This window comes from Geotrypetes seraphini, chromosome 16 (assembly GCF_902459505.1).
Source record: "Geotrypetes seraphini chromosome 16, aGeoSer1.1, whole genome shotgun sequence".
NCBI lineage: Eukaryota > Metazoa > Chordata > Amphibia > Gymnophiona > Dermophiidae > Geotrypetes > Geotrypetes seraphini.
Window position 1 is genome coordinate 54,017,466 of NC_047099.1, and position 25,222 is coordinate 54,042,687.

General features: G+C 45.9%; 1 protein-coding gene across 3 annotated transcripts; it reads right to left on the reverse strand.

The window, feature by feature from the left end:
- Positions 1 to 2,140: 2,140 nt before the first annotated feature.
- On the reverse strand, positions 2,141 to 25,099 carry PHF1 (PHD finger protein 1). Of its 3 annotated transcripts, XM_033924548.1 has the most exons (15): positions 24,932 to 25,097; positions 17,965 to 18,155; positions 17,022 to 17,103; positions 15,231 to 15,326; positions 14,989 to 15,089; positions 14,755 to 14,903; positions 14,402 to 14,497; positions 12,879 to 12,947; positions 12,392 to 12,515; positions 11,153 to 11,220; positions 9,137 to 9,298; positions 8,313 to 8,442; positions 8,043 to 8,140; positions 5,924 to 6,001; positions 2,141 to 3,973 (listed from the first exon to the last, which is right to left on the reverse strand). In XM_033924548.1, the coding sequence occupies exons 2-15, from the start codon at positions 18,133 to 18,135 to the stop codon at positions 3,670 to 3,672; spliced, it is 1,728 nt and encodes a 575-aa protein (XP_033780439.1). In that variant the 5' UTR covers positions 18,136 to 18,155; positions 24,932 to 25,097; the 3' UTR covers positions 2,141 to 3,669. The 3 variants fall into 3 exon arrangements, 2 of the variants coding, with proteins under 2 accessions (XP_033780439.1, XP_033780440.1); XR_004537265.1 differs by lacking the exon at positions 2,141 to 3,973 and having other exon boundaries at positions 8,313 to 8,431; positions 24,932 to 25,099; XM_033924549.1 differs by lacking the exons at positions 8,043 to 8,140; positions 8,313 to 8,442 and having other exon boundaries at positions 24,932 to 25,099.
- Positions 25,100 to 25,222: the final 123 nt, after the last annotated feature.

Consider the following 25,222-nt stretch of genomic DNA (forward strand, 5'->3'; position numbering starts at 1 on the left):
AAATTATATCATTCGTTGCAAAAGTCTGTTAATGGTCCCCAAATCTTCTTAAACTTATCTATACACCCTTTTTGTGTTGCAAATGTACGCTCCATTTCATATATATGGCATACTGAATTCCACCAAAAGTTATAATTTAACCTGTCATAGTTTTTCCAATTGTGTGTTATTTGTTGAACTGCTACTCTTTGAGATTCTGGATTGTTGCTACTGTTTGGGGTTCTGGAATCTTACAACTCTTTAAGGAGAGAGGAAAGAATCAGAGTATGAATGGGCCCAGCCCCTGACCCTCAAGCCTTGCATTGAAGAATGCTGGTGTAGAAGGACTGAGGTTGAGATGGACACTAAAGAATGACCTGGGATGGTTTCCAGCCACTGAACCTCAAGCCTTGCATTGAAGAATGCTGGTGTAGAAGGACTGAGGTTGAGATGGACACTAAAGAATGACCCGGGATGGTTTCCAGCCACTGACCCTTAAGCCTTGCATTGAAGAATGCTGGTGTAGAAGGACTGAGGTTGAGATGACCACTAAAGAATGGCCCAGGATGGTTTCCAGCTCCTGACCCTCAAGCCTTGCATTGAAGAATGCTGGTGTAGAAGGACTGAGGTTGAGATGGACACTAAAGAATGACCCGGGATGGTTTCCAGCCACTGACCCTTAAGCCTTGCATTGAAGAATGCTGGTGTAGAAGGACTGAGGTTGAGATGACCACTAAAGAATGGCCCAGGATGGTTTCCAGCTCCTGACCCTCAAGCCTTGCATTGAAGAATGCTGGCGTAGAAGGACTGAGGTTGAGAGACACTAAAGAATGACCCGGTATGGTTTCCAGCCACTGAACCTCAAGCCTTGCATTGAAGAATGCTGGTGTAGAAGGACTGAGGTTGAGAGAGACACTAAAGAATGACCCGGGATGGTTTCCAGCCCCTGACCCTCAAGCCTTGCATTGAAGAATGCTGGTGTAGAAGGACTGAGGTTGAGAGAGACACTAAAGAATGACCCGGGATGGTTTCCAGCCCCTGACCCTCAAGCCTTGCATTGAAGAATGCTGGTGTAGAAGGACTGAGGTTGAGAGAGACACTAAAGAATGACCCGGGATGGTTTCCCACAGGGGCGGGAACACTGATGAATTTTGTCACTGTGTCATTCTCTAATCTCAAGCCACTGCACTAACCTTTCGGCTATTGCTCCATTCAGTTGCCCGTGATTTTAAGGACTAATTTTAAAACATTGAAATACACAGAATACCTAGTGAGGGATGGTAAGGGAATGCAGTGTTTGTGGCAACAAAGCACCAGTCTTCTCTGTCTACTATGAGTGCAGGCCAGAAAAGCGAGACTCCAAGTTTTACCCAGAAGCTTGTTTATTGTATAGTTAAGGTGCTGCTGTTACATACAGTATGGAACTGGAATGAAAAGCAGTTGAATGAATATGACTTGGTCCCTGCCGCAGAGCAAGAGACCTTTCCATAGAACAGAACAACTCGTACAATGAGGTGCACTCCTACAGGGTACATTCACAAAAGATCACCGTGGCATTAAAAGTACAGAAGCAGAGCGTCGGGCTCTTTTATCAGAACACACTGCAGCTCAGGCATGGTGCTATGAGCAGGCTAGGATAGAGGGCCTCAGAGTAGCTGGCTTGTTCTGGCAAGAAAATGGACACTGAAACATACAACCAGAAGCCACAGCAGTCTGACACTGACATCCATGCATGGGTTTTTGCTGCACACTTCTGCTTGTCTCTATTTCCCAAAGAGTTTCTCACATTTTCCCTCGTTACAAAATCACCCAGGAAGCTTCTACTGGGGCTCCTTCCCCACAAAGGCATCTGTCGGAACAGTGCCCACATCCTATGGCAACTAGCCCCTACCATCAGATGAACCAGAAAGTTTCTGCTAGACCAGGGCACTCAACTTGATTTGTAGGACACACCTAAGCCAGTCAAGTTTTCAGGATATCCATAATGATCTGTAGCGTGGAATGTTGCTACTCCTTTGGGTTTGGGAGTGTGCGCTGCAGTGGTTAGAGCTACAGCCTTGGTACCCTGAGGTTGTGGGTTCGAATCCCGCACTACTCCTTGTGACCCTGGGCAAGTCACTAGCCCCAGGTACATTAGATAGAGTGGGAGCCCGCCGGGACAGTTAGGGAATAATGCTTGAGTACCTGAATAATTTGCAATCCGCATAGAATTGTAGGATATGTGGAATATAAATTATTAAAATAATATAATACTAGGGACCTGGCTTGGCCACCGTGAGAACGGGCTCCTGGGCTCAATGGACCACTGGCTATTCTTATGACTATGCAAACTTATCTCATGCATAGTCACTGTAGGTATCCTGAAAACCTGGACTGGGTCGAGAAGCACTGCCATAAAGTATACCACATCCATCCTGTGTGTTACCCTCCCCCGGGTTCATTAGCCAGAGAGGGCCTGGCTGGGACAGTACTGCCATCTTATGGTATAGTGCCTCAATCCTGTTTCACATCTTCAGCACTCATCCTGATATACCGCACACGTTCTCTTCCACGTTTCCACCACTGGAACAGAGTTCACAGCAGCAGCCGCGGCACCATCCCCATAGGGGGCAATACACATCCCACATCTCTCCTGCTGCCCTTTAGAAACTGTTCTAGTAGTGCCAGGTTCAACCATTACACTGTGTCCACCTCGTGGCTTTGAACAAGAGAAGCAGCAGCTGTGCTCTGATGCAGAGTATTGTGATCCTGCAGCTGTACACGCTCCTGCAGTTACAAACCTTTGTTGACATATTATACAAGCCTCCTGTGCCTTGATCTCCAGCGACCTGGAGTAGTACCATGACTGTGCCATACTCTCAAACAAAGCCCCATTGCTGGTATACGATTTCCTGCAACTTTTGTACATCGCAAACAAGGAGGGCCTGAGGAAAGTCCAAATCCTGTACCTGCCACCTTCCTCCACACAGGGACTGTAGCTCTGCTCAGAGGTTTTATTAAATATATTTACAAAAAAAAAAAGAAAGGTTTTATAAATAGGAACAAGACATGTCCTCCTGCCACCTTCAGAGGTAAAATGTCCAGGGCCCTTCTCTAGAGCTAACTTCACCAGGCCCACAATGCAAGGCCTAGAAAGAAGAGGAGGGGGTCAAGATTAACCCCTTCCCCTCCCTTACCTTTCTGCATTGTCTGTACGCTTCAGCACTAATAACCATTCATCCATTGTCTGTAAAAAATACGCTGAGACTGCACCACGCCAACATACTATACCAACATCATTCTGTGGTTCTATCTGCTCCCTTCTTGGTGGATGAAGCAGGACATGGCCTTGCGTGTATTTACAGCTACTCTGATTGAGCGATTGATAGGTTACAGAGTCAAGCACTACCCAGATTTATTTAAGCTGAATGTAGGGGAACCAGCTATTCCCTTTGCTACTCCTTGATCAGTCTTCCTCTGCAATGCTCTTTATCCTCCAGCCTTTTCATTCTTCCCTGTAGCTTTTGTGCTTTTTTTTCAGGGACACGAGGAGCAAAACGGAGGAGACGAATGGAGGGAGATAACTGAAGCTCCTGGTCGAGATCCATCCCTAATGCACATCAAAACATTCAAAAAACGGAAAGATAAAGCACTGGAGACCGTTGAGTCCAGACTGGTGGAGGGGTGTCTGTGCCAGGAGTGTAGAGTTTCTCAGAATATGTCTCCTCCTCCCCATTCCACTAGGTACTGCACAGCCCCATCCAGGGTGACCCGGCGGGCCAGAACCCGCACAGGCTCACCTTGAGCCAGCTGTCCCGCTACCCCAAAGCAGCTGGCAGCGATGTTCGTGGCCGAGCCTGTGACCAGGTCCTGTGGCAGCTTGCTGCTGCAATGGGCGATGGTTGGAGCTTCGGGAGCAAAGGGCAGCACAGAGGGCAGAGGAGAACAATCCAGTCGCTCGAGGTCAGGGCACAGAGCTGAGCAGCATGGGTCCTTCTGATCAGGTGAAGGGTCACTGTAAAAACACAAATTAGTAAGTGCTTAATAATCATCACAGTATCACCAAACTATAAAAAACTGCAATCACTTAATATCACCAAAAAACACAGAACAGTAATCGTTTATTCTTTGTCGTCCCTCCAGACAGGCACAAAACGGATGGGTTTATGCTCTGCCAGCAGGTGGAGACTGAGGCATTGACTTTTGGCTACAGTACAATCAGTTTCCAGCAGGTGGAGTGGTAAGCTTGTGCAGTGTGTGCTGAGGTTTGTTCGAGCCTAATTAGTGCAGCTTTCTTGTCCCTCTTGCTGTCCGGACAGAGCTTGGGGGACCCTCTCGGGGGTGCCACACTCGATAGGGTCGAGTCCCTCCCCCCCATTTTCCCCACCTCTCCTTATGTCTTTGCTTTAGAGGAGCCTCAACTGTATGCCTGGCCACCTGTTAGGCACAGACTAGCCATTGCACGTTGGATCAAGGAGGCTATCATTTCGTATCATCTTCAAAAGAAACCTGTCCGGATTTTCTCAAAGGTCATCCCACTCGGGGTCAGGCGGCCTCTTGGCCTGAGAGTTTGCTTGTGTCTCCGGTGGATATCTTTAAAGCTGCAGTTTGGTCTTCTCTCTATTCCTTTGTTCGCCCTACCGTGTGGATGTTCAGGTGCGTCGGGACACGGTGTTAAGTGAGCGTGTTCTTGTGGCGGCCCTTCAGGGGTCCCACCCATGATGGATACTGCTTTGGTATGTCCCATCTGTTCTGTGCTGGTCTGGAAGGATGATAAAGAAGGAGAAATTAGGTTCTCACCTGCTAATTTTCTTTCTTTTAGTCGCTCCAGACCGGCACAGTCTCCGTCCGCCCTGTCGTTTGTAGTTTTCTTGCGAAGAGTTAAATAGTGTGGGTGATGTCATCCATGGAACCCTGGTACGGACAGTGAAAAAGTGCACCGGTACTTCAAGAATTCAAAAGCTTTAAGACTGCCCGCACCATGCATGCATGAGTGCCTTTCTGCCCAACGCCAGCTCGCGAGGTCGTCAGTTCTATGCCAAAGCGAAGAAGCCAACTAGGTGAGGTAGGTAGGATGTGAGAATATCTGCCTGCTGTCCCTGGATAACACCTGTTATGGTAAGTAACTGTGCTTTTCTGTGGGTTTTTGTTGTCTTGGTTGTTTTGAAGTATATTAAGAGCAGCGGCACATGGTTCAGTTGGCGAACTGTGGGGCGTTGCTAGAAGGTTCTTGTTCTAATCAGTATCCAAGAGTCCGATTCGGACATTTTCCTTTGTCTTCTCCATGTTGAGTGTGTATGTTGTTCTTCAGCCTAGTTAAATTTCTGCTTGGCTATTTGTCAGACTGATTGTACATGGGACTGCACAGCCCACTTGAACTGTAGCTAAAAGTCAAAGGCTCAGACTCCGCCTGCTGGCAGAGGAGTTAAAAACCCATTTGTTCTGTGCTGGTCTGGAGGGACTAAAAGAAAGAAAATAAGCAGATAAGACCTAATTTCTCCATAATAATCAACAAAACACACAGATCCGTAATTGCTTAATAATAATATCAAAAAACCCTACAAGTAATTGATTAATAATCAACCAAAAAAACACAGATCAATAATCACTTATTAATCAGATCATCGTGAACGTCAAAGCTATATCTGGTCACATGGATTATGGGGGGAAGGTTCTGATCAGGGGCTCGTCTAATAATAGACATAATACTTGTGTGCGATTCCACATGTACTCTGCATGCACATCTATTTCTCTTACTAACTTAGCTTTTTGATAACCGATATTTTTTTCATCATTATTTAGTCAATTCCATGGGAAGGCACACATTTTCCCATTATAACAAATTCAGAAACCTCCCATCTCTTGAAATTCCCCTCTGACCTCTAACTAGCAAAGTTTCACCAGCTTTTCATTATGCATGTCCACTCAGAGATTCAAGCTGCTGTCAAAGGAACAAGTTCTTTACCTTGGATGTAAAGAGGCAATCAGTGATCCTGAAGTATTTGTAGATGGATGAAAAGATGCAAACATCCTGATCGGAGGACTGAGAAAGAAAGCCAAATGCACAAGTTTAAACGGGAGAGAATGCTGCTGGTTTCCAGCCTGAATCGGAGAGATACATAGTGTATTGCTCTCGCTGTTTCTTGGTATCTTTAAGGCTTTGTTTTCCTTTGTGCACATGTGTCAGGAAAAAGAAATGCATTTCCTGCAAAATTCCAAAGATAACAGATATGTACATTTCCCAAAACTTATCAAACAACAACTAACCTCCAGTGTTATTTAATTAATTCATTTTCTATACCGTTATCCCAGGAGAGCTCAGAACAGTTTAGAATCAGAAAATAATATTAAATATTGAACTAGGCCAGTTACTGGGCAGACTTGCACGGTCTGTGTCTGTGTATGGCCGTTTGGTGGAGGATGGGCAGGGGAGGGCTTCAATGGCTGGGAGGGTGTAGATGGGCTGGAGTAAGTCTTAACAGAGATTTCGGCAGTTGGAACCCAAGCACAGTACCGGGTAAAGCTTTGGATTCTTGCCCGGAAATAGCTAAGAAAAAAAAAAAAAAAAAATTTAAATTGAATCAGGTTGGGCAGACTGGATGGACCATTCGGGTCTTTATCTGCCGTCATCTACTACGTTACGTGAATTTATTCAGGTACTCAAGCATTTTTCCCTGTCTGTCCTGGCAGGCTCACAATCTATCTAAGAACATAAGAAGTGCCGCTGCAGGGTCAGACCAGTGGTCCATCGTGCCTGGGGCAATGCAGGGATTAAGTGACTTGCCCAGGGTCACAAGGAGCAGCGTGGATTTGAACCCACAACCCCAGGGTGCTGCGGCTGTAGCTTTAACCACTGCACCACACTCTCCCCTAGTGCATCGCCTTTAACTTTTGTCACTTATGAAACATTTCTAAAAGGAGGATAAAGGCCTCAGGAGCTAGGAGAGCAAATGCTACATTGCAGCTAGGAAGGGAAGAGCTGTACAACTTTTCCAACACTTATCATAGGCCATAAAAAGCCTCCTTATATACACGCAAATTTCAGGCTTAGTATCTAAACGTAGATTTTAAATATTTCAAACAGGTAGGCAAAACATAAGTGACAAAGAAGTTATTTGCTAAGAGGGGATGTGGGTGGGTATTATTTTATTCATCTCATAATATATATGAATTTATCAATATATTTTGTTGTATTTGTATGCAATTTTTTAAGGGGAGGGGATGGGTGGGTTTACAATTTTAGTAATAATGTTATACATATGTATTACATACTTTTTCAAATATTATAGTACATGACTATAGAATGATATGTTGTATTTACAGTGATGCATGAAGGAATATCAAGTGTGTATTTTATGAGATTGTATAGCTTTATATGATACACTTGTTGTATTATGAAAAATGAATAAAAAATTTAAAACAAAAAGAAGTTAAAGGCGATACACTCGGGATATAACACTGGAGGTTAGTTGTTGTTTGATAGGGTACTTATACTCCAGTTTCTCCATTGATTTTTTTGCATTTCCCAAAACTAACACGAGAAACATCAAAGATTCTTATAATATTCTTAGCTTATTGGAGACTGCTTGCAAAATAGTGTGTGAAGCAAGGTGGCACACAGAGGAAAACCTGTACGTTATTTAGGAAGTACAGACGAGTGCACAGCCTATCATGATGCTGCCAGCCTGGGGCCTGGAAATGACACGATGCAGCTCCAGCTGCTGCCACCTCTCTTTCCTGCTCATTCTTTGATTTTTCTGCTGTTACAGTAGTTGTAGAAATGAGCATTTCTGATATCCTTTGACTTCTGCAGGAAATCCATTTTTTGTTTCTTTGGTTGCATTCTTTGGTGGCATGCATGTCTTACAGTTAAGACAGCCTTACAGAACAAAGAGGGTGAGAGAAGCTCTCTGCATTTGTGTGTGTGTCAGATACATACATAAACATCTCAGTAAAGAGGGGAGCCAAAAACAGAGCAACAGCAAGAAATCTGAATGACAAAAGGGAGACCAAAGGAAAAAAAAATCTCTACTTTAGAGTCAGAGAGACATCGACAAGGGAAAAGATAAGGTAGCCTTGCTCACCTCTCACTGCACCGGCCTTCGGAACGACGGAAAGCGTGACAGTTCCCACAGTAACCCTCGTAGCTCTGGTTAGCACTAACTGAACTTTCCGCCACACCCTACCATTACAGCCAGAGAGGAGGGAAGCTGAATTAGATCAGGAAACCAGACCATTACAACACCTCATTCTCTTCCATGTCTGTACTCTCTAAATTCCAAACTCCCTTCCCTTCTCTCCCCCCCCCCCCCCCCCGATTCCTCTGATTATCCCTCTCGTGTGCTTTCATATACCTGGCTCACTGCTCTCTCCAGCCGCAATTTTTCCTTCTGGCTCCTCGATTCTATGCTCGGAGTTTCCATCCATCTTTTTCTCCTCTTCAGTCGTTTTCTCTGTATAGTCCCACCCTGCCCTGAAAAAGAACTGTAAGACATCTCTTTATCTGCACAGCAGTGAGGGCAGCGGCACCATCCCTGGGAGAGAGGGAAGGTGTCTGGCAGCCGTGGCACTGTTCCCTGGAAGGACAGAGTGCGTATGTTGACCTAGGCGTACTGCACGCCTGAGTGCACTTGTGGTAAAATGGGGGAGACAATAGTGACAAGTTCATTCCCTTTGAAGAAAGATAGCAGAGGGGGAGATATGATAGAGACATTCAAATAACTCTGCAGCACAAATGCATAGGAGGTGAGTCTCTTTCAACTGAAAGGAATCTTTGGAACGAGGGGGCTGAGAGTGAAAGGAGACAAACACAGGAGGAAATACTTCTGCACAGAAAGGATAGTGAATTTGTGGAATGGCCTCCCAGTAGAGGTGGTGAAGATGAAGACTATCTGAATTCAAGAGCATATGGGACAAAAACACAGAGGATCTATAAGAGAGAGTGAATAGTATGGATAGGCCATGTCGATGGTCTTAAAAGACAAGTGGGCTAACCCTCAATTTTGCCAATTTGCAGCTTTATGGATCTAGTGCATCAAGACAATGAATTTTGCAAATGATTAAACGGGCTATTCCCTCTAGCTAACAGGGCCAATCACAAATGGGTTAGCTCACTTGGCCATGAGAGTATCCCTATGACCTTTCCTTGTAGTTGTTTTCTGTTTCACACAAGACTAACCTTCCCTGGGCAGGTGTGGGAAGAGCAGCCCTCCCATGATTGGTTGGTACCTCAGTCATTCGACTGACATCTCTCTCTCTCTGTTGTGGGGCAGGAGGTGGCTCACGAGTGTGAAGCCCAAACAGACATTTCTTCTTTTTAATCTCCTTCCCGGAAATAAATCTGCAAGAAAGGATAAAGAGTCAGACTATAGGAAAGGTGGTAGATTAGATGAGTTATAAATTTTAAATAAAAATTAAAGACAGAGGGGTGACAGTACAGACAAATGAGAAAGGGGCATCATCTGCCTGATTACATGGAGGTAGCCAGACGACCAAACTGTGAACTTTAAAGACAGCAGTGACATGAGCCTTAAGGATGGGTCATATTTACTCCTTGGGGTGCAGAGCTGTGACTGTTGAACATGGCCAAATTTAGGCAGAGGGGAGGAGGGACCAATACCAGCATGGGAAGGCCTGTGCATGGCCAAGTGAAGCCAAAAGGGTGCTTGAGCTGGAGGAGAGTTTAGGCATAGTGGATCTGTCATGGATTATGCCGCAAAATGTGCCTCCGTGTTCCCTGCTTAGCTGCACAGAACAGGTATTCTCTGGTAACAGCAGTGCATACGCAGTGCTGAGCGGTAGGTTCAATCATTCCAGTCTAGTCTGAAACCTGGTAGCTTCTTACATGGGACATTCCAGGGGGTATCTTGCAAAAGGGAAGAGACAGGCACTGCCATTAACTCCTTTGGTGCATCCCTGAGCAACACATTTATTGTGGTGGGAAATGTTCCGAGAAAGCAAAGATGCACTTAAGAAGAAAACTTTGCAGAACTAGTAGAATACATGGAACTTAGGCCAGAGAGGAAACATCTTTAAAAAGTACAAAACTAAGAAAATACAAAAATATCTGGAAAGAAAAAATGCTCTGGGAAGTCAGAAAACCTAAAAGTGTGGAACTCGTCTGTAGGGTAGCTACGGAAATGTGTTGATAGAGGAACATTTAGGAGACTAAGGGCTCCTTTTACAAAGGTGCATTAGCGTTTTTAGCACACGCTATAGTGCGTGTTACCCGAAAAACTACTGCCTGCTCGAGGAGGCCCTAATGCACCTTTGTAAAAGGAGCCCTAAGACGCAACTGTTCGTAAATGCCTTTTTGGGGGTCTGACTTCTTCCGATTGTAGATTTTCTGAGGATCTAATCTTTGATGTTTGATTAGTTAATATATTTCTGGATGGTTATTGTACACTTGTAATTTTTGAAAATGAAGAAAGATTTTTTTTTTTTAAATAATTTCTTTCTTCATTTTTAAACTTACATCAAGTGTACAGTAAATATCAACCAAATATAATACAACATCACTTGAAAAATTTTCAATATCATACACCAAGAAGATTTAACCCCCCACCCCCCTCCCAAATTCATATACAACTAATATATACCACATAAAAATAATATCTTACTACAATCATCTATATATTCTTAATGGAAAAACAAGAAATCCCCCCCCAATCCACATGTGTATTAAGATTGGGAAAAGTGTAAGATTTTTAAAAAAAAAATAATCTTTGATGTTTGTCTTTTCATTTGTTTTAAATTTATGTTTAAGACGGTACAGAAATTTTTAAAATAAATAAAATAAAAAATATATTATTTTGTGCACTTGTCAAATTTGAAAATGAATAAAGAATTATGAAAATAAAATAAAAAATAAATTAAATTAATGGCATAACTGGTCAGACAAGATATCCTTATCCAAGCAAAGAAAAACTAAAAACCAAGAGGCAGCCAGCTCAGCGCTGCAGGGGAAATCCAGCTTTTTGGAATGTGTTAGAAGGATTCTCCATCCTGGCACAAGACAGAGTGAAATGACCTGTCTGCTTGGCTCCAACGTACCTGTCATCGGAGAGTCTTTGGGTGTCTGATCGGGCCAAGGGACAGCTGCACAGGAAACTAGTGACATGCTGGTAAAATGGAAAATAAATAGCTGATAGGAGGGGATGAGAGAGACAGACAAGACTTTCTTCGCACACCGTACCTGTCTTTGTGTGTATTTAATACGTTCAACAGCTGATTATAGCGCTCTGCTTTGGGTGTGTTTGAGAGCTGAAAAAGACCAATGGAGTGGAGAGTTAGTATCAAGAGTCCAATCGGAGGGCAGCAACCAGCACCAAAGGATCAGCTATAGGCGTAATGGTCATTTCTCCCACCCACGCCTATGAGCCGGCTGCCTCAACCTGAGGCTGGCCTGTCCCTTTTCCCCCCAATATGAAAATATAACAAAGCTAGCCTTCTCCCTTTTTCTTAATTGATTTTATTTACAGATTCACAGGTAAAGCAAATTTGGTATGTAAAAATAAATAATAGAAATTATAATTATCTGCAACCAGTGCACCCTCCCCCCTTTTTTCCACATACACAAGGGATTTATGTTGCCCCCCCCACAAAAACGTATGCTTTGGAAGGTAAGATCTGTCTCAATGAATTCTAAATCCACTACTTTTTGCAATTGTCAGGGAGTCTCTAGGATGCTGTTGCTTCCATCAGTGTCGGAACTATCTCGAAACTTAGTCCAGCCCAAGTGGAAGTGACACAGGCTGGGTGGAACCAGGAAGGCATGGTCCAGGAAGTATAAAAGCCGGAGGCCCAGAAGGAAGCCCCCGATGCCCACTGCATATGTCTCTATCATCTATGTATGAACTGCAATCACTCGTCAGGCAGGCCAAGTTCAACTTAGAACAAGCAGGCAAAAACAAAGAGCCCCTTGTCTTAGCCTACAGACGCAACCAAGAAAAGACAAGTCTTTATTCAAAATAAAAGGTTACTCGTAAAAAAAAGGATCCCAGTTTTGGCATTCGGAAGATGCCTTCTTCAGGGGACACTTAGTTGAAAATGATGCTGGTGCAAATGTATTGCTTAAGAAGAAAAACAAAGCTGTGCTAAGCAGAATGCTTGAGCCTTGCAGACTGGTAATTTTGAACTGCCTGGTCGCAGATCGGTCTTAAGTGATTGCTAGAGATTATACGGAGACCTCTGGGCAACCAAACCAGAGATAAATAAAGTGTGCTGCCGGGCAGAAAGACAGGAAGATACTCTGGCCCTGCAGGAACAAGCCAAAGGCATTACTAGGTTTGCAGACTAGTTTTATGTTTGACTTCTTAACACAATAAATATCATTCACCTTTACATGCACCTGTTTTGTTTGGGTCGCTCCAGTTTTCAGGCCTGCCCTCATTCACATTACCACAGTAACTTTGTTTAAGAGATACAAACTCACCTCCCCTAGCAGCAGGTTCTCCCAGTTTTCATTGGCAAATGTAAGAATCTCCCTTTCAAAATCAAAATATTTCTTCTTACAACAAACACTGAGGTGATATAGGATAAGGTGAGCAATATCCACCCTAGGGGAGAGAGAAAAAGAGCAAGGTGAGCGATCTCCAACCTGGAGGAGAAGCAAGAGAGAAGGGCGATAGAGGCCATTTTCCCACAGATGCAAAACAAGAAAGAAAACAAAATCAAACTGAGTGTGTTTAATATCCTAGGACAACCACTAGTCCAGTGTGCAGAGAGAGAAAGGGTACATTGTAGCTCCCAGTAACCACAAGCACATCCCTTCCTCCCCATTAGCTTACTTCCTTCAAAAACCACCACCGGTTTGGTTTCCTTTCTTAACCTGTTAATGCCATGAAACAAAAGTTAATCTTACATCATTGACTCATTTTTACCTCAAAGAGGATTTCAGTCCTATAGAAAAGTGAGCTTACCATCGCAGAGGAAGCCTCCAGACGCTTTCCAGTCCCTTGGTACACACAGCACATTCAAACACGTAAAATCTGGAAAAAAAAAAACCCCGAAGCCCATGGTCAGACGCACTACCGTCCTTTCCCCTACCTAACAAATTCAAGTCTTAGAGTGGGAGTAAGTAAACTTTGTGGCCCACCAATTCCCTGCAGCTTGCATTTGTAGCACAAGAACCCCTAGAAGAAGAGCATCCTTCATCTGAAGCCATAGCACTCGCTCAGAAACAGATTTCCAGTACAAAACAGAAAACGAGGCGCACACTCCGCTGACTACCAAGGACAAAAGAAGGGGAGAGAAGGCCAAAGGAATGAGGTCTGCTACACTCCTGATTCTCTGAGACTGCACTTTTCAAATCCACCAGAGTTTTAAAGACTCCACTTTTATGGTTTATGTGTCTATTCTCATCAGAAGATACACTATCGTGATTGCATCTTTACTTCTAAGGAACCCCTGAAGCAGAAGTTTGCAGAAACAATGGCTGCATCGGATCAGTAAGTCAATAAAGCTCCATTCCTTTGGTCACCTTCATTCTGTTCCTAGAAACAGATGTCCAACAAACTCATCTGTAGCGAGATAAGCTTCTGATGCCCACATCAACTACAGAAAATAGATAGATATAAACGCTTCCAGAACCCACCCCCAGATTATGTACAGGCCACCCAAAGTTGGTCGCACAGATCGGCCTGTAAATTAATTAGCTAACTAGGCATTAAATAACTGATGTCAACTGGCAGCAATCTGGAGTTACATGCGCATATGCCCTGCACCTTATTCCATAATATGAGCACCTAAATTTCACAGTGCAACTTCAAAGGCAGTATAGCCATAGGAACAGGGGGCGATGTTATAGAATACTATAATTTACACACCAAACTGCCGTAAGTTGGCACCAGCCTTTGGCTAGTGCCCAAAGTGTGGCATGAAGGGCCAAATTCTCTTCAGTGTGCCGTTAGGTAAATTCCCTACCGCCGTCTAACTTGTTTTAATTGATGATAAACAGCGTGGTAATTGACCGCATCATTTAAAACCAATTAAAATATAGGTGCTTACAAGCGCCTACGTCCAACTCCCATCTAAAGTAGGTACGGTTTATGCCGGCAGTGGACATGGGCACTTCTATGGATGCGATTCCCGTCGAAAGTAGGCGCCGGTTATGTAGGCCTGTAAAACCCAGGCCTACTTTCGACATGGCTGCAATACTCTAAACGGCACCATTGTATGACTGACATGTGATCGGCGCTGCTTTTCTACGCGGCTGCCGATAATGGCACCGTTTAGAGAATCCGGCCCGAAATGTGTGCTAGGCTAGTGTTTTATAACGGTTGTTCCACGCAGAGCGCTTTTTTCAAAATACCAGCTTGGTGCCTAATTTTGGATGCCATTTATTAAATCCTCCCCCCTCCCCTGGCATAACCATCATCAGTGCAGAGCAAGTCTGCACATAAAACCAATGCCCCTGCTCGCCTCCCTCCCCCAGCTCTCTCACCTGTCTCCGTACAAGAGTGGTTTGGTAAGACACTGAGTGCAAGCCTCGTGGAACCACTGACCACATCTACAGCACTGCAACATCTTCATATTCCATCTGCAGCAGAAAGAAACAGTTCCTTTCACTCTTCTCCATGAAAGGAGGGACATTCTCCACATTGCCCTGCCAGCAACCCATAGAGGGAAGGAGGCTCTCATTCAGTCTTGCCCGATTTGCACAGTTAAGGATCCACCCACCCAGCCAGCTCCCAGGAAGGAAGCGAGGCTCAACATGGAAGCTGTACAAATTTATCTCTACCCTTCTGAATCTACATTCCGAAGCTGCAGGCTTCTCCAATCAGCTCCGCCACTTACTCTCCAGGGCCGCTGCAGTAGCAGTAACACTGCTGCTGATTGGTCTGGTGCAAAGGGTCCCAGCAAAGAGACTTCAGCTGATAGGGCAATTCCAGCTTCATGAGCCGCATGGCCTTGGCATAGGGACCTTTCTTCAATGCTCCACCTCGCTAGAGGAGAGTAGGAAAACGGCAGTGAGAACCCCCGTGACAGAGGTGCTTGCAACGAACGGGCTGGCGCGGAAGAAGCTATTACCTTTGTGGCCACAGCAAAGACACACTGCCGACACATCCAGGAGCTTAGCACAAACTCTGCCTCGGAAAGGATACTGGGAAGATGGCATTCCTGGTGATAAGCTATGGAAAACGGAGACAAAATAAGCCAAGGAGCAGATCAAGAGCAGCGCGGTCTATACGTTAGGACTGCCTCCTGTTGTACAACAGATTCTGGGTAAGAGGGCTGGGTGAAATGCATTTCTTCATCAATATTCTGCTTACCATGTTTACATTTCCCACAGTGCACCAGTTTGTTTTCCAAGGACACGGTGCGATCATTGCACACACAGCACACCTGCTGTGTGCCAGGAGTTACGGCTAAAGAAGGGAAAAAGCAATTTTAGTGGTGCAAAACTTAAAACTATAAGCTGTGTGGAGAAACGTCTCTGTAAGATGCTACAACCAAGAAATCTCCATCCGCTAAGCCAGCATGTCGCAAATTTTTAAGCTGCGGCTCAATAATCTCGGGCTTGCGGCTGGAGGGCACCCGGAAATGCGCGGATGTCGACGCAATCAAGTCAAGCGCATGTGTGACGTCATCACAGTGACATCGGCAGATGTCATCCAGCCGCGGCCCTGAGCCTCCCATTAACGCCGCTGGGGGTTGCTGCAGGAGAGGCGAGGAGGAGCAGAGGCGCAGGCTGACTGACTACAGGACACGCCTTTTGTCGTGAGAGGCATGTCCAAAAAGCAGTCAGCCGGCACCTCTCCTCCATGCTTGCATCTTGCGGCACAGTTTGCGATACACTGCGCTAAGTACATCGGCACACTGCTACGTCTCCCAAGGGGACTGTGCAGCAAAATGTGGAAATCTGAGTGCTAGGTTCGGACAAAATGGTCCCAGCTGACCATATTGGTGAGGGATCTGGCTTCCAAAAGGAAGACCTTTTTTTTTTCCTTTTTTTCCTTCTCTTCATACCTTCCCTATGTACTAACCCGACCTGCTTATTATTTTTTTTTTTTTAATTGTATTTTTTTTCTTTCTTCCCCCTTTCCTATTGTTTCATGTGGATTGTTTACCCCAGTTTGTTTTTATTTTTAATTTAAAGTAGTTAATTTTAATTACAATGTATTTGTGATTTTAGAAATTTAATTTTATTTCTTTGTAAAACGCTTTGTATTCTGAAAAGCGTTTAATCAAATAATATAATAAACTTGAAACTTGACTCGAAGTGGCTAGAAAGTTTCCAAATATTCACTATTACACTGGTGTCGAAACATCTGCACTGGTTACCAGTGGAATGTAGGGTGAACTATAAAGTTCTGTCACTGATTCATCCGATACTATATTCAGTTGCTCCTTGGTATTTATCTCGGGTCCTTTTAAGATATTTGCTATGTATTAGAGAATGACACGGTGACAAAATTCATCACCGTTCCCGTCTCCGCGGATAACCGCGGGAAATAAACCCATGTCATTTTCTATTGTCTATTTCAACCTCAGCCCTTCTACACCAGCATTCTTCAAAGCAAAGCTTGCGGGTCAGAGGTTGTGGCCATTCATACTCTGATTCTTATGGGAGCCAAGGATAATGAAGCCATTGTGACATCACTGATGTGATTGGCTCTTAGGCACTGGTGGAATGAGGCATTATGACATCACAAGATCTGCTCTGGATACCAGAGACTGTCATTCTGTAGTGTCTGTTTCAACCTCAGTCCTTCTACACCAGCCCTCTTCAAAGCAAAGCTTGCGGGTCAGTGGTTGTGGCCATTCATACTATGATTCTTCCCTCTCTCCTTAAAGAATGACATGAAGATGGTTTCCCGCGGGGACGGGAACGGTGATGAATTTTGTCACCGTGTCATTCTCTACTATGTATAACAAGGGCCACTTTTGTGGAAAGCATGGACAGAAGTCACGGCACAACTTAAGAAGCTTTGGAAAACTCATTTGTACAAGCATTTTGTTATTCCTTGATTGTCAGTGGGAGATGTGGTTTGGGGTTTGTGTATGTTCTGTACAGGAATCTGCCTAGGTTATAGGCAGAATAAAAGTAAATAAATACTTACGAGGGCTGATATCTTTCCAGAGAACCAAGAACTGCGAGTTATCCTCAAATCGCACCAGGCATGTCTGCTGACCACTGTCCACCTGGAGAGAAAGAAGAACTAGTGACACAGATGTCACACGTGAGAGGGCTGCACCAAGCTAATCTGCCTGTTGGAGTCCACACACAGAATCAAAGAGGTAGAGGCAATTTTTAAAACTCCATTTATTAGAAATAAAAAATATATTATTTTTCAAACAATTTTAAAAACATAGCACATCTCCCCTACCCCCCTACTCATTAATTTTCTGTGTATGGCCATTGAAGACCAAATTTTCTCCAAGTGCACTGGAGAAAAAAATGTAGTGAAAAGCCTTAGTAATCCAGGCCCTTGGTGCGAGGGACTATCCCTGAAAAACGTTTCAGTCCAGGCTACCTTCTGAGGTCCCCTGAAAATTTACAAACAAAGCTGTCGAGATCCTTGTGGACCTCAACGACATGTAAGGAAAGTTGGTGCTAATTGGATATGGAGCATAAATGTTTGTGGGGGAAAGAGAAACATGAAGAGATCGTAATCTCATCAAGTAGGATCAAAATAACTCCTCAGAAAAACAAACCACAAGAGAGAAAAAGAGGTCAAGACAAATACAGAAAAAGCCTCTTTCGCGGGGTACCATCTCCAAATGGATTAGCGCACATACACCAGGGTAAAATTGGAACTTGCTGCTAAGACAGGGTATGGTGGAGGTAACACCGCCTCTCAAATGTACTGCTAAAGCTCATATGTGTTGTACCCAAAAGCTTCCTTCTGGAGATCTTAAGGAGTAAATAATGCCCAATACAAGTAGTACATCTCTCTTTTCCTCATATTTTCTGGGACTTGAGAACATCCTCCTTCTCTACTCATAATACGAACAGGCCTGTCGAGCAACCTCCTGACATAGGAGAGAGGAAGTGCTACTCACCTTTTTAATTATCCCCAGGTAGAGCAAACCGTCAGTCCAGCGGGCCAGAACATCCTGTCCTTCCCAGAATCGGGCTAGTGTCTGAAAGCGTGGCCTCTTCACCTGTCCACACACCAGCTTGGGACAGTTGCGGGTCACTCTGGGGGACAGCGCTGAAGACTCACCCTCCATTACATTGTAAAACAACTGAGCTAAAACAGAGGGAACAGCAGTCAGTATGTGATCAGAGCACAAACTATCCCGATCCCATTCCCCCCCAGATCAGAACAGAGCCTGGATCCCATCAACCCCATAAGTGATCAGAGCAGACTGGATCCCAATCCCATTCCCCCAGATCAGAAAAAAAAGTCTGGATCCCATCACCTCACAAGTGATCAAATAGGATATTTTCAACCTCAAGTGATCAGAGCAGACTGGATCCCGATCCCATTCCCCCAGATCAGCACAGATCCTTGATCCCATCATCCCCACAAGTGATCAGATAGGATCTTTTCAACCTCAAGTGATCAGAGCATAGACTGGATCCCAATCCCATTCCCCCCAGATCAGAACAGAGCCTGGATCCCATCAACCCCCATAAGTGATCAGGGCAGACTGGATCCCAATCCGATTCCCCCCAGATCAGAAAAAAAGCCTGGATCCCATCACCCCACAAGTGATCAAATAGGATATTTTCAACCTCAAGTGATCAGAGCAGACTGGATCCTGAATCCATCCCCCCAGATCAGCACAGAGCTTGGATCCCATCATCCCCACAAGTGATCAAATAGGATCACTTGTGGGGTGATGGGATCTAGACTTTTTTTCTGATCTGGGGGAATGGGATTGGGATCCAGTCTGCTCTGATCACTTATGGGGGTTGATGGGATCCAGGCTCTGTTCTGATCTGGGGGGAATGGAGTCGGGATCCAGTCTTGAAAAGATCCTATCTGATCACTCATGGGGGTGATGGGATCCAGGCTCTGTTCTGATCTGGGGGGAATGGGATCAGGATCCAGTCTGTGCTCTGATCACTTGAGGTTGAAAAGATCCTATCTGATCACTTGTGGGGATGATGGGATCCAGGCTCTGTGCTGATCTGGGGGGGATGTTGAACCAGAAACTATGTTGAACCAGAAAGCCCGATACTAACCACAGAGATCCAGGACACTCAACCAGGTCTCCAACCACTGAGCACACACCAATTCAACATCCAGGCAGTCAACTATAAAAGCATCCCGATCACATATACTACTCTATCCCATTGTTTCACCAGAAACTGGCAGAAAGACGAGACGTCAGCATCCCCCATCACCCACGCAGTGAGCAGACAGTAAAACACAGACTGAATCCTGTCATCCCCAATAAACTGGATCCTATTGTCCTCCAGTGATCAGAACAGGGACTGAACGCAATAACTCCTCAAGCAATCAGAATCCAGACTATTTTATTGGCGCTCCTTTTCCTATAGGTTCAATGATTTTGTAAACCACATTGAACCAAACACGGGAAAATGAGATCCAGTCTGTGTTTATACCGCACCAACCCTCTAGTGAACAGAACAGAGTGGATCCCATCAGCTCCCCTCACCTGAATTAGAACATACTGGATCCCACCATCCCCCAGTAATCAGGACAATCACAGTATTCCCCCAGTGATCAGCATAAAAATGATCCCATCACCCTTGAGTGATCAATATACAGACTAGATCCCATTGCCCCCAGTGATCAGATCGTAGAATGAATTCCATCCTTCCTCCCAGTGATCAGACACAGACTGATCTCTCACATACCCCATGATCAGAGCACACACTGGATCCCATGCACCCTGTGATCAAAACATAGTCTGGATCCCATAATTCCCCCAGAGATCAGAACAGACTGGATCTCATCAGCCCCAAGTGATCCAGATAGACTGAATCCCATCATTTTTCCTAGTGATCAGAGCACCAACTAGATGCCATCATCCCCCCATTAGAACAGACTGGACCACAGTACTCTAGTGATCAGAGCAGATTGGATCCCAGTGAGCCACACATAGTAGATCTCACCACATCCCCATGATCAGAGCACAGACTGGATCCCATTCCTCCCAGTGATCAGAACACAGCCTGATCACATCATTCCAATGACCAGAGCACAAACTAGATCCCATCATTCATCCCAGTTAGCACACAAACTAGATCCCATCATTCCCTCAATGATCAGAACACAGCCTGGATCTCATACCTGAGATCAGTATACAGTATGGATCCCATATTCCCCAGTGATCAGAGCACAAATTGGATTCCATCAACCTCATGATCAGAACATAGACTGGATCCCATTCCCCCTCACCCCAGATCAGAAAGTCTGAATCCCATCATCTCCCATGTGATCTAAAAAAAAGATTGAATCTCATCAACCTCAAGTGATCTATGCACATACTAGAACCCACCATCCCCCCAATGCTCAGAGCAGACTGGATCCCATTATTCCCCCAGATCAGAACAGAGCCAGGATCCCATCCCCCACAAGTGATCAGAGTACAGACTGGATCCCATCATCTCCCACCGGTGATCAGAGCACAGACTGGATCCCATTACCCCCTCCCAAGAACAGAACCTGTATTCCATTATCTCCCACAAGTGATTAGATTGGATATCAACCTCAAGTGATCAGAGTACAGACTGGATCCTATTACCCCCTCCCAAGATCAGAACAGAGCCTAGATCTCATCCCCCATGAGTGATTAGAGTACAGATTGGATCTCACCAACCTCAAGTGATCAGTGCACAGACTGGATACCATTACCCCCAAGTGATCAGAGCACAGACTGGATCCCTTTACCCGTTCCCAAGATCAGAACAGAGCCTGGATCCCATCATCCCCCACTAGTGATCAAAGCACATTGTTTCTCAACAACCTCAAGAGTTCAGAGTAAACTGGACTGGATCCCATTCCCCCTCCCAAAATCAGAACAGAACCTGAATCCCATCATCCTCAAGTGATCAGAGCACAGACTGGATCCATTACCCCCAATTAGAACAGAACCTGGATCCCATAACCCCCATAAGGGATCAGAGTACAAATTGGATCTCACCAAACTCAAGTGATTAGAGCACATATTGGATCCTATTATCCCCCTCCCCCGATCAAAACAGAGCCTGGATCCCAGCATCCCCCACAAGTAATCAGAGCAGACTGGATCCCATTTTCCCCCAAATCAGAACAAAGCCTGGATCCCATCATTCCTGAGTGATCAGATTGGATCTTATCAACCTCAAGTGATCAGAGCACATACTGGATCCCAATCCCATTCCCCAGATCAGAACAGAGTCTGGATCCCATTACCCCCTCCCCTTAACAGAACCTGGATCCCATCACACCCATGAGTGATCAGATTGGATCTTTTCAACCTCAAGTGATCAGAGCACAGCCTGGATCCCAATCCCATTCCCCGGATCAGAACAGAGCCTGGATCCCATTACCCCTAAGTGATAAGATAGGATCTCTACTACCTCAAGTGATCAGAGCACAGCCTGGATCCCAATCCCATTCCCCCCAGATCCGAACAGAGAATGGATCCCGTCATCCCCCCCTGAGTGATCAGATAGGATCTTTTCAACCTGAAGTGATCAGAGCACAGACTGGATCCTGATCCCATTCCCCCCAGATCAGCACACAGCCTGGATCCCATCACCCCCACAAATGATCAGATAGGATCTTTTCAACCTGAAGTGATCAGAGCACAAACTGGATCCCAATCCCGTTCCCCCCAGATCAGCAGAGCCTGGATCCCATCATCCCCACAAGTGATCAGATAGGATCTTTTCAACCTCAAGTGATCAGAGCACAGACTGGATCCCGATCCCATTCCCCACAGATCAGAAAAAAGCCTGGATCCCATCACCCCACAAGTGATCAAAAAGGATCTTTTCAACCTGAAGTGATCAAAGCAGATTGGATCCTGACTCCATTCCCCCCCACATCAGCACAGAGCCTGGATCCCATCACCCCTACAAGTGATCAGATAGGATTTTTTCAACCTGAAGTGATCAGAACACAGACTGGATCCCGATCCCATAACCCCCAGATCAGCACACAGCCTGGATCCCATCAACCCCCATAAGTGATCAGAGCAGACTGGATCCCGATCCCATTCCCCCAGATCAGAAAAAACCTGGGTCCCATCACCCCATAAGTGATCAAATAGGATCTTTTCAACCTCATGATCAGAACACAGACTGGATCCCGATCCCATTCCCCCCAGATCAGCACACAGCCTGGATCCCATCAATCTCCATAAGTGATCAGAGCAGACTGGATCCCAATCCCATTCTCCCAGATCAGAAAAAAAGCATGGATCCCATCACCCCACAAGTGATCAAATAGGATCTTTTCAACCTGAAGTGATCAAAGCAGACTAGATCCTGACTCCATTCCCCCCAGATCAGCACAGAGCCTGGATCCCATCACCCCAAGTGATCAGATAAGATCTTTTCAACCTCAAGTGATCAGAGCACAGACTGGATTCCAATTCCATTCCCCCCAGATTAGCACAGAGCCTGGATCCCATCATCCCCACAAGTGATCAGATAGGATCTTTTCAACCTGAAGTGATCAAAGCAGACTGGATCCTGACTCCATTCCCCCCAGATCAGCACAGAGCCTGGATTCCATCAACCCCCATAAGTGAGCAGACTGGATCCCAATCCCATTCCCCCAGATCAGAAAAAAAGCCTGGATCCCATCACCCCACAAGTGATCAAATAGGATCTTTTCAACCTGAAGTGATCAAAGCAGACTGGATCCCGACTCCATTCCCCCCAGATCAGCACAGAGCCTGGATTCCATCAACCCCCATAAGTGAGCAGACTGGATCCCAATCCCATTCCCCCAGATCAGAAAAAAAGCCTGGATCCCATCACCCCACAAGTGATCAAATAGGATCTTTTCAACCTGAAGTGATCAAAGCAGACTGGATCCCGACTCCATTCCCCCCAGATCAGCACAGAGCCTGGATTCCATCAACCCCCATAAGTGAGCAGACTGGATCCCAATCCCATTCCCCCAGATCAGAAAAAAAGCCTGGATCCCATCACCCCACAAGTGATCAAATAGGATCTTTTAAATCTGAAGTGATCAGAGCACAGACTGGATCCCGATCCCATCCCCCCTAGATCAGCACAGAGCCTGGATCCCATCATCCCCACAAGTGATCAAATAGGATCTTTTCAACCTGAAGTGATCAGAGCACAGACTGGATCCCGATCCCATCCCCCCCCCAGATCAGCACAGAGCCTGGATCCCATCATCCCCACAAGTGATCAAATAGGATCTTTTCAACCTGAAGTGATCAAAGCAGACTGGATCCCGATTCCATTCCCCCAGATCAGCACAGAGCCTGGATTCCATCAACCCCCATAAGTGAGCAGACTGGATCCCAATCCCATTCCCCCAGATCAGAAAAAAAGCCTGGATCCCATCACCCCACAAGTGATCAAATAGGATCTTTTCAACCTGAAGTGATCAAAGCAGACTGGATCCCGACTCCATTCCCCCCAGATCAGCACAGAGCCTGGATTCCATCAACCCCCATAAGTGAGCAGACTGGATCCCAATCCCATTCCCCCAGATCAGAAAAAAAGCCTGGATCCCATCACCCCACAAGTGATCAAATAGGATCTTTTCAACCTGAAGTGATCAAAGCAGACTGGATCCCGACTCCATTCCCCCCAGATCAGCACAGAGCCTGGATTCCATCAACCCCCATAAGTGAGCAGACTGGATCCCAATCCCATTCCCCCAAATCAGAAAAAAAGCCTGGATCCCATCACCCCACAAGTGATCAAATAGGATCTTTTAAATCTGAAGTGATCAGAGCACAGACTGGATCCCGATCCCATCCCCCCTAGATCAGCACAGAGCCTGGATCCCATCATCCCCACAAGTGATCAAATAGGATCTTTTCAACCTGAAGTGATCAGAGCACAGACTGGATCCCGATCCCATCCCCCCCCCCAGATCAGCACAGAGCCTGGATCCCATCATCCCCACAAGTGATCAAATAGGATCTTTTCAACCTGAAGTGATCAAAGCAGACTGGATCCTGACTCCATTCCCCCCAGATCAGCACAGAGCCTGGATTCCATCAACCCCCCATAAGTGAGCAGACTGGATCCCAATCCCATTCCCCCAGATCAGAAAAAAAGCCTGGATCCCATCACCCCACAAGTGATCAAATAGGATCTTTTAAATCTGAAGTGATCAGAGCACAGACTGGATCCCGATCCCATCCCCCCTAGATCAGCACAGAGCCTGGATCCCATCATCCCCACAAGTGATCAAATAGGATCTTTTCAACCTGAAGTGATCAGAGCACAGACTGGATCCCGATCCCATCCCCCCCCAGATCAGCACAGAGCCTGGATCCCATCATCCCCACAAGTGATCAAATAGGATCTTTTCAACCTGAAGTGATCAAAGCAGACTGGATCCTGACTCCATTCCCCCCAGATCAGCACAGAGCCTGGATTCCATCAACCCCCATAAGTGAGCAGACTGGATCCCAATCCCATTCCCCCAGATCAGAAAAAAAGCCTGGATCCCATCACCCCACAAGTGATCAGATAGGATCTTTTCAACCTGAAGTGATCAGAGCACAGACTGGATCCCGATCCCATCCCCCCCAGATCAGCACAGAGCCTGGATCCCATCATCCCCACAAGTGATCAAATAGGATCTTTTCAACCTGAAGTGATCAAAGCAGACTGCATCCTGACTCCATTCCCCCCAGATCAGAAAAAAAGCCTGGATCCCATCACCCAAGTGATCAAATAGGATCTTTTCAACCTGAAGTGATCAGAGCACAGGCTGGATCCCATCACCCCCACGAGTGATCAGACAAGTTATTTCCCCCATGAAAGAATCTGCCCCTCCCCCTGCTTTTTATTTGTAACTCTCCCGGTATCTGACTATGATCTCCCCATCCCGGTTCGGCCCCTTACCTAGTGCCACCGTCGGTCTCGGTCGCTCAAGAGCAGGGCCCGCCGCGGGGATGCGGGAACCGGAGCCCGAAGAGCGTCATCACCATCGCCGCCGCCTCCATCCCTGCGCCAGTGACGCAGCAAGGAAAGGACCGAGCACGAGCGCGCGGAGAGGAGGGGGCGTGGCCGGGCGCGAGGCCGCGAAGTGCGAGGAAGGGGTGGGCGAGGCCGACGCGTGTGGAGCGAGAACGCAATGGGGCGGAGCCGAACGAGGGTGGGCGTGACTGTACGGAAGATGGCAAACGCTCCTCC